Here is a 15,149-nt window from a genome sequence, read left to right on the forward strand (position 1 = left end):
TCATTCTTCTCCGATACATTATATATTTATAACCTTCGATACGTATCGATACACTCCAATTTCTTCTTTGAAAATCTTGCATGACATTTATTTAAAATTGCCGAAATCGTTTCGCACTTCACATACCGGAGTTAGAAATGGAATCATATACGATATTATTATTAAATAGTAAATACCTACATACTATGGAAAACATGATTTGTTTTGACATGGTGTATACGTATACCATAATAATATACTGATATGTCATAAACTGGTATACTATTATATAGATTATAGATATAAGAGTATTGTAAATTTGTAATAAATAATGGTTTGTCGGCGCGTTGTGGCTTTGATACAGATCTGAACTTAATAGTACAATAATTATTGTTTGTGTAATTATTAGTGCTGATACAAATAATTACAAATAATTCCTTATTACGCTCGTTGACGATCTTCCAATTTTCTTTGAACGTTGCATAAAAATTAGAAATTGTCAGCTGCTACTGTTCATCTCGTTGAATGCTTTTAGAAAGTTCGACGTTTCTTAACTACTTTACAGATATTTATATGTGTTGATTTAAAATGCCTGTAAGTACTAAATGTTAAAGTTATTTAAATGTAATTGCATTTCATTGAGTAGATTTACGTCTTTATTAGCACTTAAATTACAATTAATTTATTATTATGATCCAGTAATATTAAAATATTTTTAAAATAGAAAGAGATCGAATTCACTTAAAAATATTACTTTTTGTTACATTTGCTTGTGAGATAAACATTTGAAAAAACCTCATGATATCAAAAAATACTTATTAACAGTTACTTGATACTTAAAAATATTTAAATCAAAGTACCTATAAATCAGCTCAAATTTGTGATTCAAGAATTACAGTTACAGTTTAATATTTTATAACTGTAATTTTAACATAAGTTAATCAATCATGATTTATGCTAACACTTTTGTAGTTGTATTAATATTTTTCCCTTCTTTTAAACTAAAATCCAATGTCCTTAAAAGGGCTTGATTCTATTACGATAAGTCAATGACCTATCATAGGAATCATGGTGGACTTTATTGGCTGAGTATGCAATAAAATAAATTGGGCCCTTCAGTATGAAATAAGTGCAATAATTAAATTAAATCACAACTTATATTTTAATGTATTAATTTTCTTATTAGTAACCTACCTACCTAAATTTTTATAAAAATATGTTCAGTACCTGAATTTATTAGCATTAAAATGTTTAACTGATTTAATTTGTTTGTAGCTTTTTCAATAAATATATCTTAGTCAAATTTTTGAAATTAAATTTAAAATTAATTAATTTTGAGGTATGTATTTAAAGAAAAAAAATTTTTTTAATGATAGAAAAGAGCTCTTGCGTTCCTAAGAACTATCTATCTTATGAACTAATATCCTATATTCCAATAACCTCGCACATACATCTATGCTGGATTCATATCTAAGTAGTGATTTTAAACCATAAAAATCAATAATTTAGAATATTTAAGCATTTAAATTAATTCATCATTTTAGTTTTATTTAATTATTATTCCTATTAAATAATAAGCATTTATTAACATTATCTATGATCACATACTAATTTTGTATCAGTATATCTACTTTTTAAAGAATCATAAATTTACACTTTTATTTTATATTATTTAGAATGATTGTATTACAATTTTATTTATTTAGTTAGCCAAAAGTATACTTCATCCATCTGCTACACAAGATTTAAGTACCCACAAATTGAAGCGGCTTGTACCTCGTCCAAATTCATATTTTATGGATATCAAGTGTCCAGGTAATATAATTTTTATTTAATTAATGTATACTTAAATAAAAAATGAAATATATTTTTATAATTTTATTTGTAGGTTGTTACAAAATTAAAACCGTTTTTAGCCATGTTCAAGAGAAAGTAAGATGTGATGGTTGTCTAATAGTACTTTGCAGACCAACTGGAGGCAAAGGAAAATTGTCTGACGGTAATTAAATAAATCATTTTATTTTATTGATATATGTTTTTTCAAGAATACAATCAAAAATAAAAATTATAATCTATTGGTTACTATTACTTTTACGCTGTGTCTTAGATGCCCAACCTTAGATCATATACTATGGATAAAGCTACTGTATTATAAACGTATACTATGTGTTGGAGACACCGTTATTAAAGTGACTGATATCTATTGTTCATGCATAATTATTATAAAACTTAATAAAAGTTAGAAATATACTTTTCCAGGTAGTATGAGAGATATACATTCCGCGCATGCGCATTTTCCACAATTCACCCTGTTATGTTGGCTTCAAATATTTAGCCAGTAGATCTATCCATTAGCACCATAGTATATGATCTAAGCACTTAACCATGGTGTGTAAGATAACATATGCTAAAAGCGTAGTTACTTTATCTTACCTACCATGGTCGGGTGTTATTCTTAAGAGAATGTATGTACAATGTTTATTTTCTCTATAAGATGACGTTTTACCTGCATGTGTTGTCTCCATCTTACAAGTGCGTAATATGGCAAATTTTAAGCTCAGCAGATCATGAGGTTCTCATAGGATTTTTATTATATTTTAATTTTAAACTGTGTTTATGAGTATTTTAAAATTGTAAATTGATTGAATATCTTAAAATACTCATAACTAGGGCTGGGATTTTAATGCCCTCAAAAACCCCGAAAAATGTCCTAAAAAAATGCTTTTATGACATAAAAACTCTTAATAATGCCCTAAAAAACCCCGAAAAATGCCCTAAAAAAAGGACAATAAATCTACAAATTTTTTAATTTTTAATAATTTTAGTATAAATTATAATAAAAAGTTTTAAAAAATACATTATAAAAATCTATTACAAGTGTAAACTGTAAATACATAGTTTTAGTATGAATCTATTAAAAAAGTTGGATAGACTTAATCTCATAGACGTGGACTTCGTTCAAGTTTCATAGGTACACTTGATTTCTAAAAACTCAAAAAATGCTCCAAAAACTCTAAAATGCCCTAAAAAATTAAGAAAATGACCTAAAAACTAAAAAATGCAAAAAAACTTTCTTATTCTCATTCAAATGTACATAAAACAAATTTGTGACAAGACGAGCATTGCACAGTAAGCTTTGAAAAACAATGCAAAGTGCATCGAAATCCCAGCCCTACTCATAACTCATTTTAAAATTAAGATATAATAAAAAGCCTATGAGATATCTTCAATAATTATGTTACGTTCAATTTTTATAAAAGGTCAATTCACTCTAAATTTTAAAATCGCGAAGCTAAACATGATCTGCTGAGTTTAAAATTTGCTATGTTACACTCTAGTTAGAAGTAGAAATACATGTGGGTATAACGTCTTCTTAATACTTAAATTTATAACTTTTGATAAGGTATTATCTGTAATTGCACATTGATTTTTTTTATGATATTTCAAATTATTTGCAATATATCATAATTTTTATATTGTAATATTTTACATGCTCAGCTTGTACATAAATTGAAATGTATAGTAACTAAATGTACATACAAAAAAATATTCCTAATTTTAAGTTTAACAATAAGTCAACTTATTTAAATAAGAACTAAAACTTAAAAGCAAATGATTGATTTTGCAAATTTGGAATGTTAGATTTACATGGGCTACCGGGCCAGAGTGATAAATAAAAAGTGTGTTAAGTTCTGACATTCTCTTACAATAAATTGATGACTAATGAATCTATATATTATTTTTCAGGATGTTCTTATCGAAAAAAACACTAAGGAACTATTTGTGTTGACTTCAAAATTACTATTAAATTGATCAATATTTTCATAATTAAAATTATATTTTATCAATATTATTTTGTGTATTTTTTATTTGCTGATTTTAATACAAAATCAGGCTTGGATTGAATAAGAACTTATCGAGAAAATCTTGGTGGGTTACTTTAAATCTGGTTCTGTAGAAAGAGTATGCATTATTAATTATTAGTCTACAAATAATATTATTTATGAAATATATACCTATTTAGGGTACGTTTCGGTTATTGTTATGACTACCTATTGTAATAATTTTTAATAACCAAGTATTATTTATGTTGTTATTAAAACCATTTTTACATTCACTACTAAACTGAGTAAACTGCTTTCAGAAATATAATATTGTATAAATATTGCTGCTCAATAACAAATGGTAGAGTACATACTATGATTACAATGTTGCTGGTAGAGCGCAACAATAAGTTGCAAAAACTAAACACTATTGAAGACCAATAAAAAAAAAATCTAAAAAAATGCTCTGCTCTTTTATATGTGTTGTGTGTATCTGAGATGAAGTAGGTCACTGTAATGGGTGTGCTAAATTTGAATTTAATAATCAATCAATCAAATTGAATTTGAGCATAGACTGCCATTCTACGTTTTTAAAGATTAAATGTCATTTTTAAATTGCTTTTAATAAATACTAATTAATTAGGTATTTATTTTTAGTACAAGTAGCTTAAACTAGCTTTTGGGAAAAAAAATTTTGATTGTCATTATAGAAAAATTATTTTACTATAATGTAGTAATGTACTAAAATTTGTTATATATATTAAATATGTTAGGGCTTCAGCCCCCCTAACTTTAAGGTCTAGTTACGCCTATGCCCCTGGGGCTAAAATAGCCAACATGTAGCGATGAGAAGGTCGGCTACCCTTTCGGGGTCGTGTGGGGAAATCATCACTGCGCTTTAGCTGACGGATCCCCTAACAAATAAACTTCACCTTGATAGTCAAAGTAGGTGCCACAAGTATAGTGGTCAGTGGATCTATTCGCCTACCAACTTTGGTCACCAAACTTAAGGTACCCACTTCACCTACCAGCCCCGCCGGTGACTACCTAGCTACTAGGCTACCAACAGTCCGAGTAAACAACTCGATACTCGACTAACTCTATTCCACAGCCCACGTGGCATTGAAATAATGTTATACTCGCAGGCGTATAAACATAAAATCGTAACTTCACAAGTCTATAACTTCAAAACTATACATTTTCGAAAATTAATTTTGCACCATTGTTATAAGTTTATTGAAATGCTTATGTTTCTGATTAAATAAAATAACGAAAAATTTGCGTGGCCGTTAAACGAGATTTATGTCAACATTTTTTTTTTTTTTAAAGTCAAGTACAATCAAATTCCTTATAAATAAAAATAAAACCAGTATGCCATATACTATAGAATATAATTTAAAATTTTTGCTATCTGTGCTTTTAGGTGAAACCACAATTTAATATATTATATCTTAATTTGTGGGTGAAACTGGTGAAAGCGTGATTTTTTTAATAATTAATTCTTCAGCAGAAGAAAAAATAGTTGTTTCCAGTTTTTTTTTTTTTGCATAAAACGAGCTTGCAGTTCTATTTTACTTTTTAAATTAGTCTACGTTTTTTTTGAAACTCAAGTTTTTATTGTTAGCAAATATATCAAGTATTTTGTCACAGTGTTTTAAAACATTATTCTGGTCTTCGTCATTTAAATTTGTTCGATTGCACATTCCAGTATCATCTCTATTTTATTTGTTATTTTACTGTTAACACGATCTATCACTAATGGGCTATTAACTGGTGTCATTACAGTACAGGAACTTTTGATTCAAAGTTTAATATTTGGTTTGGTTTACCTGCTGCAGCCTGCAGTGCATGGATCGGATGGATGAATGTGTTTACAAATGCTATAGTTTATAACATCATTCAAGGAAGTACATTTGTAAGAATGTATACAAATATGGCACAATATATCACAGCGTAAAGCACATTCAAAACTACATTTAAACAAAATATGCTAAAAATAAATCACCGCGCATTTAATCACCATAACATTTGATAAGGACAATATTGATAACACTAACTAATGACGTCATGGATCTGGAGTGTTTTCCTGCGAAGATCCATTCATAAATAATTATGATCTCGCTCACTGACAATAATTTATAATCCCATGTATTTTTTTTAGTTTTTATATTGATTCTGTTATCTTAGGTTTGATAAGAAATTTGATAATTTGAAATAATAGATTAAAAGTTAAAACAAAATACAAATCAAAAATGAATTTATTAGTTGTAGTAATTACTAATTACTAATTATTATACAAACTATGATTTAATTTAAAAATATTCCTACAAACGCATTTATTAATTTTATTGATTGGGAATGAAGCGACGAAGAATGTCTGCTGAATGTGAAATGGATCATTCATATGCTATGCCTAATGTTGTGAGTTACCTATATCATAATAATTATAAACTGTCAGCATATCGTAATTTTTAAAAATGTATAAATTCCCATTTAGAATGATAATTCAAACGCTCTATTAAAAAAAATTCAAAATGTCTACGCCAACAAACTATTAAATGATATTACCCTCATCGTGGGTGGAATATCATATCCGGCTCACCGCTTCATGTTATGTATATCCAGCGATGTGTTTGAGGTGATTTTCAATTCAAAATTAATTAAAATGTAAATACTTATTACTTTAACTTAACAGACCATGTTAATGAACTCAATATGGAGTGACTCGCATCAAGAAGTCATCGAGCTACAAGAAGTGCCACAGTGTATCGAAGTATTTCCAGTTTTTCTCCAATATTTTTATACTGGTGTAATAACGCTCGAGCAATCTAATATTATGCCAATGCTAGTGTTGGCTGACAAGTATAATGTCAAGGTATATTGTACAGTTTAAAGATCAATTTCACATGACAAAAAATGTAACTATACTTTAACATATTTTAGGATCTTACAGTACTGTGTGTTGAATATATGTGTGAACATATAGCTGATGCCGCTGACCAGGGTCAATTAGTAACTTGGTTTCAATATGTGTTGTCATTAAACCAACCAACCACAATTAATGTAAATATTACTTTGTATTCTATCTTATTAGATTTTATTCTTATAAAAGAAAAAAATGTTGTACATTTCACATTTATGACCATACTCTCAACCATATTCTCAAAAAGTATTTATTTGATTGTTGTATTTTACATGTATTGTTAGTATTACGTTTAGAATTTCGAGTTAAAATTTTCATCTTTTACTTTCATATTGTGATTGTTCTTTGAATTGAATATGTTTCAAAATTATGAATTTGAAATTCAAATATAATTTGTATTTTACAAATTTTAATTAATCACATGAATTATAAATTATAAAAAATTGTTTCAGGCTTTATACTATAGTAAAATTTGGCAAGATACTGAGTGTATGGATATCAAGGCACCGTGGAATAAATTACTTAAAGTGAGTTTATAATTTTACGCAATTAAAAAAAAAAATTAAGGGCAAATGATTTGTAATTTAAACAACTAATATAAATACTTATACAAATTAAACAATTAGGCTTGCAGAAATTATATAAAATGGAATCTTGATTCTTGTATCAAATGTTTCAATACATTTCAATGTGATATTCTTGTTGGGCTATTGAAACAGTCTGATCTTGTGGTACATGATGAAATGCAGTTGTTTGGGTAAATTTTTAAATTTAATTTTAATATAACCAATGGCGCAATTAGATTATAAACTTTGGCGGAGAGGAGGTGAGGCCTTACCATAATATTATCAACCAAATGTGTACTACAGGAGTTCTGCCCTCCAACACTTTTTGTCATATTATACACATTATACACTACACAGATAATCAACTATTTTTTTTTGTAATAAGTGTCTCCTTGTTAACAATATTATGTATCATCTGAATATGTGCTATGGGTGAGAGCGAGTTATACCTCTGTCTTTTGTAGTTAATACAATATTCTAAAATATAAAATTAAACATAGGTAATTCCTTTAAAGTTTAAATAGTGAACAATATAAAGTTATGATGTTTTTTTCTTCTAATTTGTGTTGATGACTTGATGTTATCCAAAGTAATTTGGGGGGGGGGGACTTATCTCCATAGCATCTTCAGCCACTAATTGCGTCACTGTATGTTACTTATTGATGAAACTTAAAATTTATTATAATATATAAATGTGTCATAGATGTGTTGCATCATGGTTAAACTACCAGTCTGCAGAAAAACTACTTGAATGTAATGATTCAGATACAATTGAAGAATACATGAGTAGCTTAACAGAACATGTGATGTCATTCATTAGATACCCAATGATTCTTCCTAGACAGATGGCCCAACTGTTAATGGTACCTATTGTCAAACAGAATAAAGACTTTTTTGTTGATAAAATGGCTGCAGCCATGGAGTATAATTTGGTTAAAACTGGTATATTTATTACAATTAAATAATTATTTAATTATTAGTGCGTTATTTTGATAACCTTACGTTTTTCAAGAAAAACTTTCAGATACTGAACATTTATTAGAATGTACACCAAGATTGTACACTTGTGAGAGATGGGGAAATTCTTTTAGAATACGCACAAAAACTATCCAAAACTACCAATCTATAAAGCGTGAAATTGTAACCTGTAGCAATCTTTTTGACCGAGAATTTGAACCTAACGAAGAATCTAATTGGGTCAGTACAATTACAATTACAATCAATAATTATTAATAATTTAAGTTCTTTTTTTATAACAGGAAATAGAAATGTACTTGAGAGGTATGTGTTTTGGCAAGGCAATGTTGATGTCTTGGCGTGGTTCAATAGAAGTGCCTGAAGTAATAATCAAAACTGTGCGTGCAACAATTAAAATGAAATTACGACCAGAAGATATTGGAAAAGTTTCTCGTCATGTTCGTGTTGCTATTTTGGTGTATGCTGTTCAGAATAAAATTGTTCATGTTGTAACTGTTGTACAAAAGGTTGTATTGTTTAACACTAATCAAAATCTGATAACTATTGATGATTTGATGGTGTATGATGCAGTTAATCAACCGATAACTAATGAAGACTTAATTCACATTAATGACACTAATGTCTCATACTTTTTATCAGACAGAATTCCATTAAAGTTCCATGTTATAATTACTCCTATTATACCTGGTCTGACTGATACTCACATTGGAACTAGAATACAACATGTACACATTTAATAGATTTTGAGTCAAAAGAATTGTATTTTTTTGTATTTAAGTTTTGTTTTTGTATTAAATGTGTCTGTGATAATGTTTTACCCTATTTTGGTATTATATATGTTTTTTGTAAATAATTCTGTCATGCTATTAAAAGCTATGATAGTTAACCAATAAATTGTAAGTAATTTTGAAAAATAAAATTCTTTAATTCATAATTGTCCATTTATCAACTTTTTTGTACCTTTGTTAATACAATATATAATTTGTTAATTATTTTTAAGGTTTAAGAACTATATCTAGATTGTACTTAACTGATAAAAGATTTTGAATGAAAGTAAAATATAAATTTTTAGGCACAATAAGACTAGTATTGTAAAAAAATTCACTAAATTCTGTAACTGCTAAAAACTAGTAAATTAAAGATTTTGGTAATAATACAAATTCAAAAATTAAACCACAATTTTTAAATAATTAAATTATCACTTAGTAGTTGTTTTTTACATTCTTATAATATAATTGCAATGTTGGTCATCATGTATACATTCATATTTTACAAGTGCTACAATATAATATGCTCACTCTCATAAAGTCATAAATTATAAAATAAAATAATGCAATAGATTTTTAAAAAAATCTAAAAAAAATTTAGGTCGTTTACTTGTTTAAATTAAATTCCTTTTTAGTATTATATTGTTATTGGATTAACAATTTGGCTACATGGTGGAACTGATAAATTCATATTAAGATATTTATAAACATTTAAAACTATGTTGCACTCTTGTGTAGGTGCTAAATTATGTGCACTACTTATTTGGCATGTTAAGATTTGTACCTATTAGTAATTGATTATATTTTTTTAATAGTCAAATAGATCGATAACTATAGACACAACACAATAATTTTGACTTAACAATTTAATTTTCAATCTATAACCGCATACTGTTTTTATTTGCTATAAGTTTTACTATTCTTAAGAAAATTTTTTATATTTTTAAAATCAATTGTGATTTTAAATTTTGGTTTGATTTCATACATTTTGTACTAAAAGTGATAATGATGGATTTGGGTAAATAAGGAATTATATTTTATATGTTATTTGACCATAACACGAATAAAAATACTACTTTGAAAAAAAAATATACATAATTTAATATTTTACTCAAATAAATTTTTATGTGAATTTGAACATTGAATATTTATAGTTATTTTCAGTATTTTACCTAGAATTTAAAAGATTATACTTAATGTTTCATAACTCTACAATATTATAACACATGCAAGTATGCAATCCACCTTGATTATATATTTTTATTAGAAATTTTATAGTAAAAGAATCAGTATTACTGCATTAGTGTGGTTCATGTTGATTTTATTTTCAATTTAATTATTAATGTAAGAATAGAACAAAGTAACAAACATTGAACTAAAGAAGACCAATATTAAAACTTAATTTTGATAAATCATAAGAACGCCATTATGAAGTTTTGAAATTTGTTGAACCACAATATGTATAATTTTACATAATAATTATAAAATAATGTTTTGTTTACACTACCAAAATGTCCAAATAAGTATTAATCAATATTATGTAAACATAAAGCTATTAAACCTAATCAGTAATCACTATGTATTTCACAGAATCACAGTACTGGATTTATACACTTATTAATTATTTGTTCATTTATTTATTTTAGCTATGATGATATATACTGGAGTATAATAATCAGAGATTCTCTAACTTTTTGTTTGTTTAACACTCATGCGTATTATGGATCGGCCACAATACAAAGTTTCAATATATATTTAATAATAATAATGTATGAAAAAAATAATTTAGGCGTATTTAAGTTTATTTAGTAAACATTCATATAGAACATGAAATAATATTAGATCTGAATAATATTTACATGTCTTTCCATATACCACAGTTTGAGAAATACTATTCTACAATATTTACACTTAAAATACACACATCAACTAGAGTAAATAGAATAAAATTAATTTATACTGCAACATTTTTTTTATTACTTTTTATTACATCGAGAAGAATGAATCTTTTCTTTTGGAAAAAAAAATTACAACAATAAATAATATCAAGTATCAAATATTAAATATCTAGTTATACTATTTTAAGTTTAACACATGTAATATTATATTAATTTTTTTATTAACTAGTATGTTTATATAATGGAATTAGAATGTCAGATTCACTAATACTCTAATGATTACTGTAGATTACTGGTACATAAAATATAAAATAACTCAAATATCAACCATAAACTAATATTTGCTCATCTACAAATTATTATATATATAAAGATACCGATAATTTCAAAGAAAGCATAGCATAATTTTCCACTCTATTGAAACTAATTTGTTTAATATGTCATGACATAAATACAATGGCGGCTGTTTTAATATAAAATTATATTAGTCTTACATGAACAGTTTTAAAAATTTTTTATGTAACAATAATGTAATTAATGAGACAAAAATAAATTTTTCATCATAATTTATCAAGTAAAAATAACAGCTTTAGATTTAATTAGTCAGATATAATGAATAGCAATAATTATTGATTACAATTGATGAGGAAATGAATGTCAAATTAATGATAAACATAAATATATTATTTTAAAAATAAAATAATTTTATTATTATTTGTAAGATTTAACCACTAGGATATATAAGGGGATTGTTTGGGGGTTATAACAGTATAAATACAAACTATAACTTTGATTTTAACTAACTATATAATTATACATTGTTGTTATGATAAGTAGATAACTTATTAACATTATCTAATGATCATAAATCATAACTGATATAATGTACAAATATATTTTTATAAGTTAAAGTCAAAATTATAGTTTGTATATATATTTTATAATATTTATAATAAACACACCTTACAAAAATTATTTTTATCCCACTGGATTAAGCATTTGATTTGTGTCAACATACAATATAAAAATAAATAATTCACATTGATAGGCAGTGAGATGAAACAGAATGAAGAAAAAATCACATGTTTAAGTAGTAAATAGAAAACACAAATATGATAAATTAATTGCAGTTAAAATTAAATTGTTTTTTAATATTTTAGTAATAAAGGATAGATTAGCTGAACAACTGAAGATAATTGATTTTAATTCATCCGGAAAGCTACAACTATGACAAAATAATATATAATATATTATTTGGTCATTGCTACAACAGTCAAATGTCAATAATATAATAGTCAAATTACCAATATGGCTATAATATTTTAAGGGCACAGTACAACATTTTAAGGGAATTGGAGTACTTAAGTCATGTTCATCATAAAATTATCGTACAAATGTAAAATATAAAAATCAGAAAAAAAGGTACAATATATTATTAACAAATATTTTTTGGATTCTAAAAAAATGTCAAGATGATAAATTTCATAATAAAACAACTTCATATGTTATAAAGAAGAATAATAAATTCAATAACTTAATACAAAATGTTAACATTTTACGTCAAATATAAACTTACAATTTAGAAGGTAACTACCCAAATGATAATTGTAATTTTTAATCTAATCTTTCATAGTATATCATAGCATAATATTAGCTAACAAATAATAAAACAAAATAGTTTATTTTATGATTGTATATTGTCTCATTTCTACTGTGCTAAAATTACCAATCAGAAGATCTCTTTTTTCAACTGGTGAGTGAACTTTAATTTGCCTCATATGTGTATCTCTTCCATTTTGATGATTGGTTATAACAGCGATTTGTAGCATATATGTTTTCAATGGTGAATCATTGATATCTTTAGTCATTATTCTTACCCAACCATATGGTTCGTTTAGTTCAACTACCTCGACTTCTTGTAAGTCATTAAAATTAGTGCCAGCACGTACTGATATACGACCAGGTGTATAGCTTTCATCAAGTCTATAGTCAATGTATATGCATATATCACGCACAACTGTTTTACGTCTAAATTGAATATTAACTAAATGTGGAAGTTGACCATCTGACTGCCAGTAAGTTTCCATACAATCATCTCTTAACTGGTCCACACCAAAACCTAAAATAAAATAGTAAAAATAATTTAAAAGCTTAATATTGTAGGTATACTATAGTCTAACAGTAAGATATTGGCAGACCGTGGAAGGCAGAAAACTGGACTGTCCACACATCTTAAAATGTTTTTGTCTTCATATAACTATTGTAAAAATATAAAGATTTGACAAAAATTGTTTTCATTGAACCTCATCTATTTAATATTTTAATCATCCAGATTCTATTAGAAATTATTTGCCGCCCTCCACCGTAGTCGGAAAAATGTAAGTTGTGCAAGTCTATGAACTTGTATGTCTTGGGGACTACTGAGGACATTTCCTTCAGTATAAGTCATTAATTTTTATTTGCCAAGTTCATAACACAAGAAAAACAAGTTCTTTTATTGGCTAAATAGCTACATTGTCTTCAGCTTTTTTAGTAGAACAATTTTTATTTTACCTGGTTTGCATGAAGATAGACTCCATATGGCTTGACTACCCACTTCTCGTACAATTCCTGCACGTACGTCTTTCATCGGATCAATTTTTTCTTCGTCGGATGCATTATTGTTGTTTGGAGTTGCCATTTTGATACGTTTGCCTAAAACCTAGTAAACAAGAGGTACATCCATATTAATTATTAAGTTAAAAACTTATTAAAAATGAATGAATACCTCACAGATACTAAAATACAATAAAACAGTGAACGACGTCAATAGTTATATAGCTCAACTATAATATAGGAGTTATATTATTTCAGTTTAGTCAGTTTACACAATCGGCTCCAATTTTTACCGATAAATAGAAGACGGAAGTTGCCCGGATGGCCGAAGCTGGAAAAAAATGTGAACAATCAACAAGTTACCATTTGTGATTGGTCAATAATGTCAATGATTGTCGATCTATATTCTATACTCGAAATTCGAATAATTCGACTCTGTTTTAATCGGACTATCATAGACAGGAAGAGTGAGGAAAAGGAATACTAAATTACTAAATTAGTGAATTCGGTATTTCGGTTTTAATTTTCAAATATTAAATATGTTTCTTATCAATTTGTACATATTATGTGATAAAAACTAACCGTGGTGCCAACTTACTTTCTATGCCGCGACTTAAAACGATTCAAATACTGAAGTACTTATGCAGTTATGCATATATATTATAAATTATAATATTATCACATTATTATGATGCATCAAAAAAAGAAAAAAATTCAAGATGAAAATTTAAATCGTCAAAGTTTATAAGCCGAACAAACTAACACTCAACTCGTGTATGTTTGGTTAGTTGTCAATTTTTGGATGAATTTAACTACTTATAAAATAAGAATTATAGGTAATAATTGTCGTACTGAAATAGGCAGGTGCAATTCAGTGGTGTATTTAGGAGGGTTTTTTGGGTTCAGCCCCCCCCCCCCCGCCCAAATGAATTTCCATATACTCCACTGGATTGCAATGCACGACAAAAGACATGCACATTGCACATAAAAAACACAATTATACAATTATAAGTACCTACTACCTACCTACTTTATTAACAAATGACAATTAATTATTTATTTATAGTACTTTATTCGTTAAAAATATTTAAACACTAGGTAGTCTTAAAATGGTTATGTTATAACTTTATAAGGAAGCATAATGTTTGTAAAAAGGGTCAGTGGAAACGGATTGTATCGAATTTTTTGATTATTCGAACACCAAGATTGGCGAAAATTACAAATTTAATAATCAAAAAAATAAATTATCCTCAAAAGTCGGTGGTCTTCAGAGTTGGAGATCTTGATAATATAGTTCTTAGTTTAATAATATAATTTACATAATTTAGTTTGTACTTTGTATCGTTATTAGTTGCAGCTGCATTCATAGACGCTGGAGTGTTTAATTCGAATTGTTTTGTTAATGATTATTATAGTGGCCTTGTGGGTTTTTCCATTTCGATAACAGTTATTTTATTATAATTGGTACATAGGTAGTACCTAGTTATATCTATTTTAAAATATTTATAGCTTCTTATGATAAGATTATCGTCTCTAAATTTTCTTCAACATTTCTCGTAGTTCTGTTCTGTTCATCAGTATCTATACTTACCTAACACCAGGTACTATAGATTATATAT

The 15,149-nt window shown here is 26.8% G+C and overlaps 3 protein-coding genes across 4 annotated transcripts; 2 read left to right on the forward strand and 1 right to left on the reverse strand.

Moving 5' to 3' along the window:
- The first annotated feature begins 221 nt into the window (after window positions 1-221).
- LOC107166830 (small ribosomal subunit protein eS27-like) lies at window positions 222-3,832 on the forward strand. The gene is made up of 4 exons (XM_015515646.2): window positions 222-573; window positions 1,686-1,794; window positions 1,868-1,978; window positions 3,727-3,832. The coding sequence occupies exons 1-4, from the start codon at window positions 568-570 to the stop codon at window positions 3,750-3,752; spliced, it is 252 nt and encodes an 83-aa protein (XP_015371132.1). The 5' UTR covers window positions 222-567; the 3' UTR covers window positions 3,753-3,832.
- A 2,161-nt stretch (window positions 3,833-5,993) lies between these two features.
- Tango10 (transport and golgi organization 10) lies at window positions 5,994-9,204 on the forward strand. 2 transcript variants are annotated; one of them, XM_089218579.1, is made up of 9 exons: window positions 5,994-6,224; window positions 6,301-6,441; window positions 6,499-6,678; window positions 6,747-6,866; window positions 7,179-7,253; window positions 7,353-7,483; window positions 7,996-8,234; window positions 8,317-8,489; window positions 8,552-9,204. In XM_089218579.1, the coding sequence occupies exons 1-9, from the start codon at window positions 6,162-6,164 to the stop codon at window positions 9,005-9,007; spliced, it is 1,578 nt and encodes a 525-aa protein (XP_089074705.1). In that variant the 5' UTR covers window positions 5,994-6,161; the 3' UTR covers window positions 9,008-9,204. The 2 variants fall into 2 exon arrangements, with proteins under 2 accessions (XP_089074705.1, XP_089074704.1); XM_089218578.1 differs by having other exon boundaries at window positions 6,003-6,224; window positions 8,305-8,489.
- A 1,617-nt stretch (window positions 9,205-10,821) lies between these two features.
- Window positions 10,822-14,065, reverse strand: APC10 (anaphase-promoting complex subunit 10). Its single transcript, XM_015515861.2, has 3 exons — window positions 13,703-14,065; window positions 13,489-13,636; window positions 10,822-13,054 (listed from the first exon to the last, which is right to left on the reverse strand). The coding sequence occupies exons 2-3, from the start codon at window positions 13,613-13,615 to the stop codon at window positions 12,615-12,617; spliced, it is 567 nt and encodes a 188-aa protein (XP_015371347.1). The 5' UTR covers window positions 13,616-13,636; window positions 13,703-14,065; the 3' UTR covers window positions 10,822-12,614.
- Window positions 14,066-15,149: the final 1,084 nt, after the last annotated feature.

Source organism: Diuraphis noxia, unplaced genomic scaffold (genome assembly GCF_037042655.1).
Source record: "Diuraphis noxia isolate RWA-SAM2 unplaced genomic scaffold, SU_Dnox_SAM2 contig0002, whole genome shotgun sequence".
Taxonomy (NCBI): Eukaryota; Metazoa; Arthropoda; class Insecta; order Hemiptera; family Aphididae; genus Diuraphis; species Diuraphis noxia.

Bases quoted from the DNA above. Each gene is read 5' to 3' on its own strand.
- LOC107166830 (XM_015515646.2), top strand. The intron at 1,795-1,867 runs GTAATATAATTT...TTTTATTTGTAG, and splicing joins TATGGATATCAAGTGTCCAG to GTTGTTACAAAATTAAAACC. The intron at 1,979-3,726 runs GTAATTAAATAA...ATTATTTTTCAG, and splicing joins CAAAGGAAAATTGTCTGACG to GATGTTCTTATCGAAAAAAA.
- Tango10 (XM_089218578.1), top strand. From the start codon at position 6,162: ATGAAGCGACGAAGAATGTCTGCTGAATGTGAAATGGATCATTCATAT. The intron at 8,235-8,304 runs GTATATTTATTA...ACGTTTTTCAAG, and splicing joins GTATAATTTGGTTAAAACTG to AAAAACTTTCAGATACTGAA. The intron at 8,490-8,551 runs GTCAGTACAATT...TTTTTATAACAG, and splicing joins CTAACGAAGAATCTAATTGG to GAAATAGAAATGTACTTGAG.
- APC10 (XM_015515861.2), bottom strand. From the start codon at position 13,615: ATGGCAACTCCAAACAACAATAATGCATCCGACGAAGAAAAAATTGAT. The intron at 13,055-13,488 runs GTAAAATAAAAA...ATTTTATTTTAG, and splicing joins TCTATCTTCATGCAAACCAG to GTTTTGGTGTGGACCAGTTA.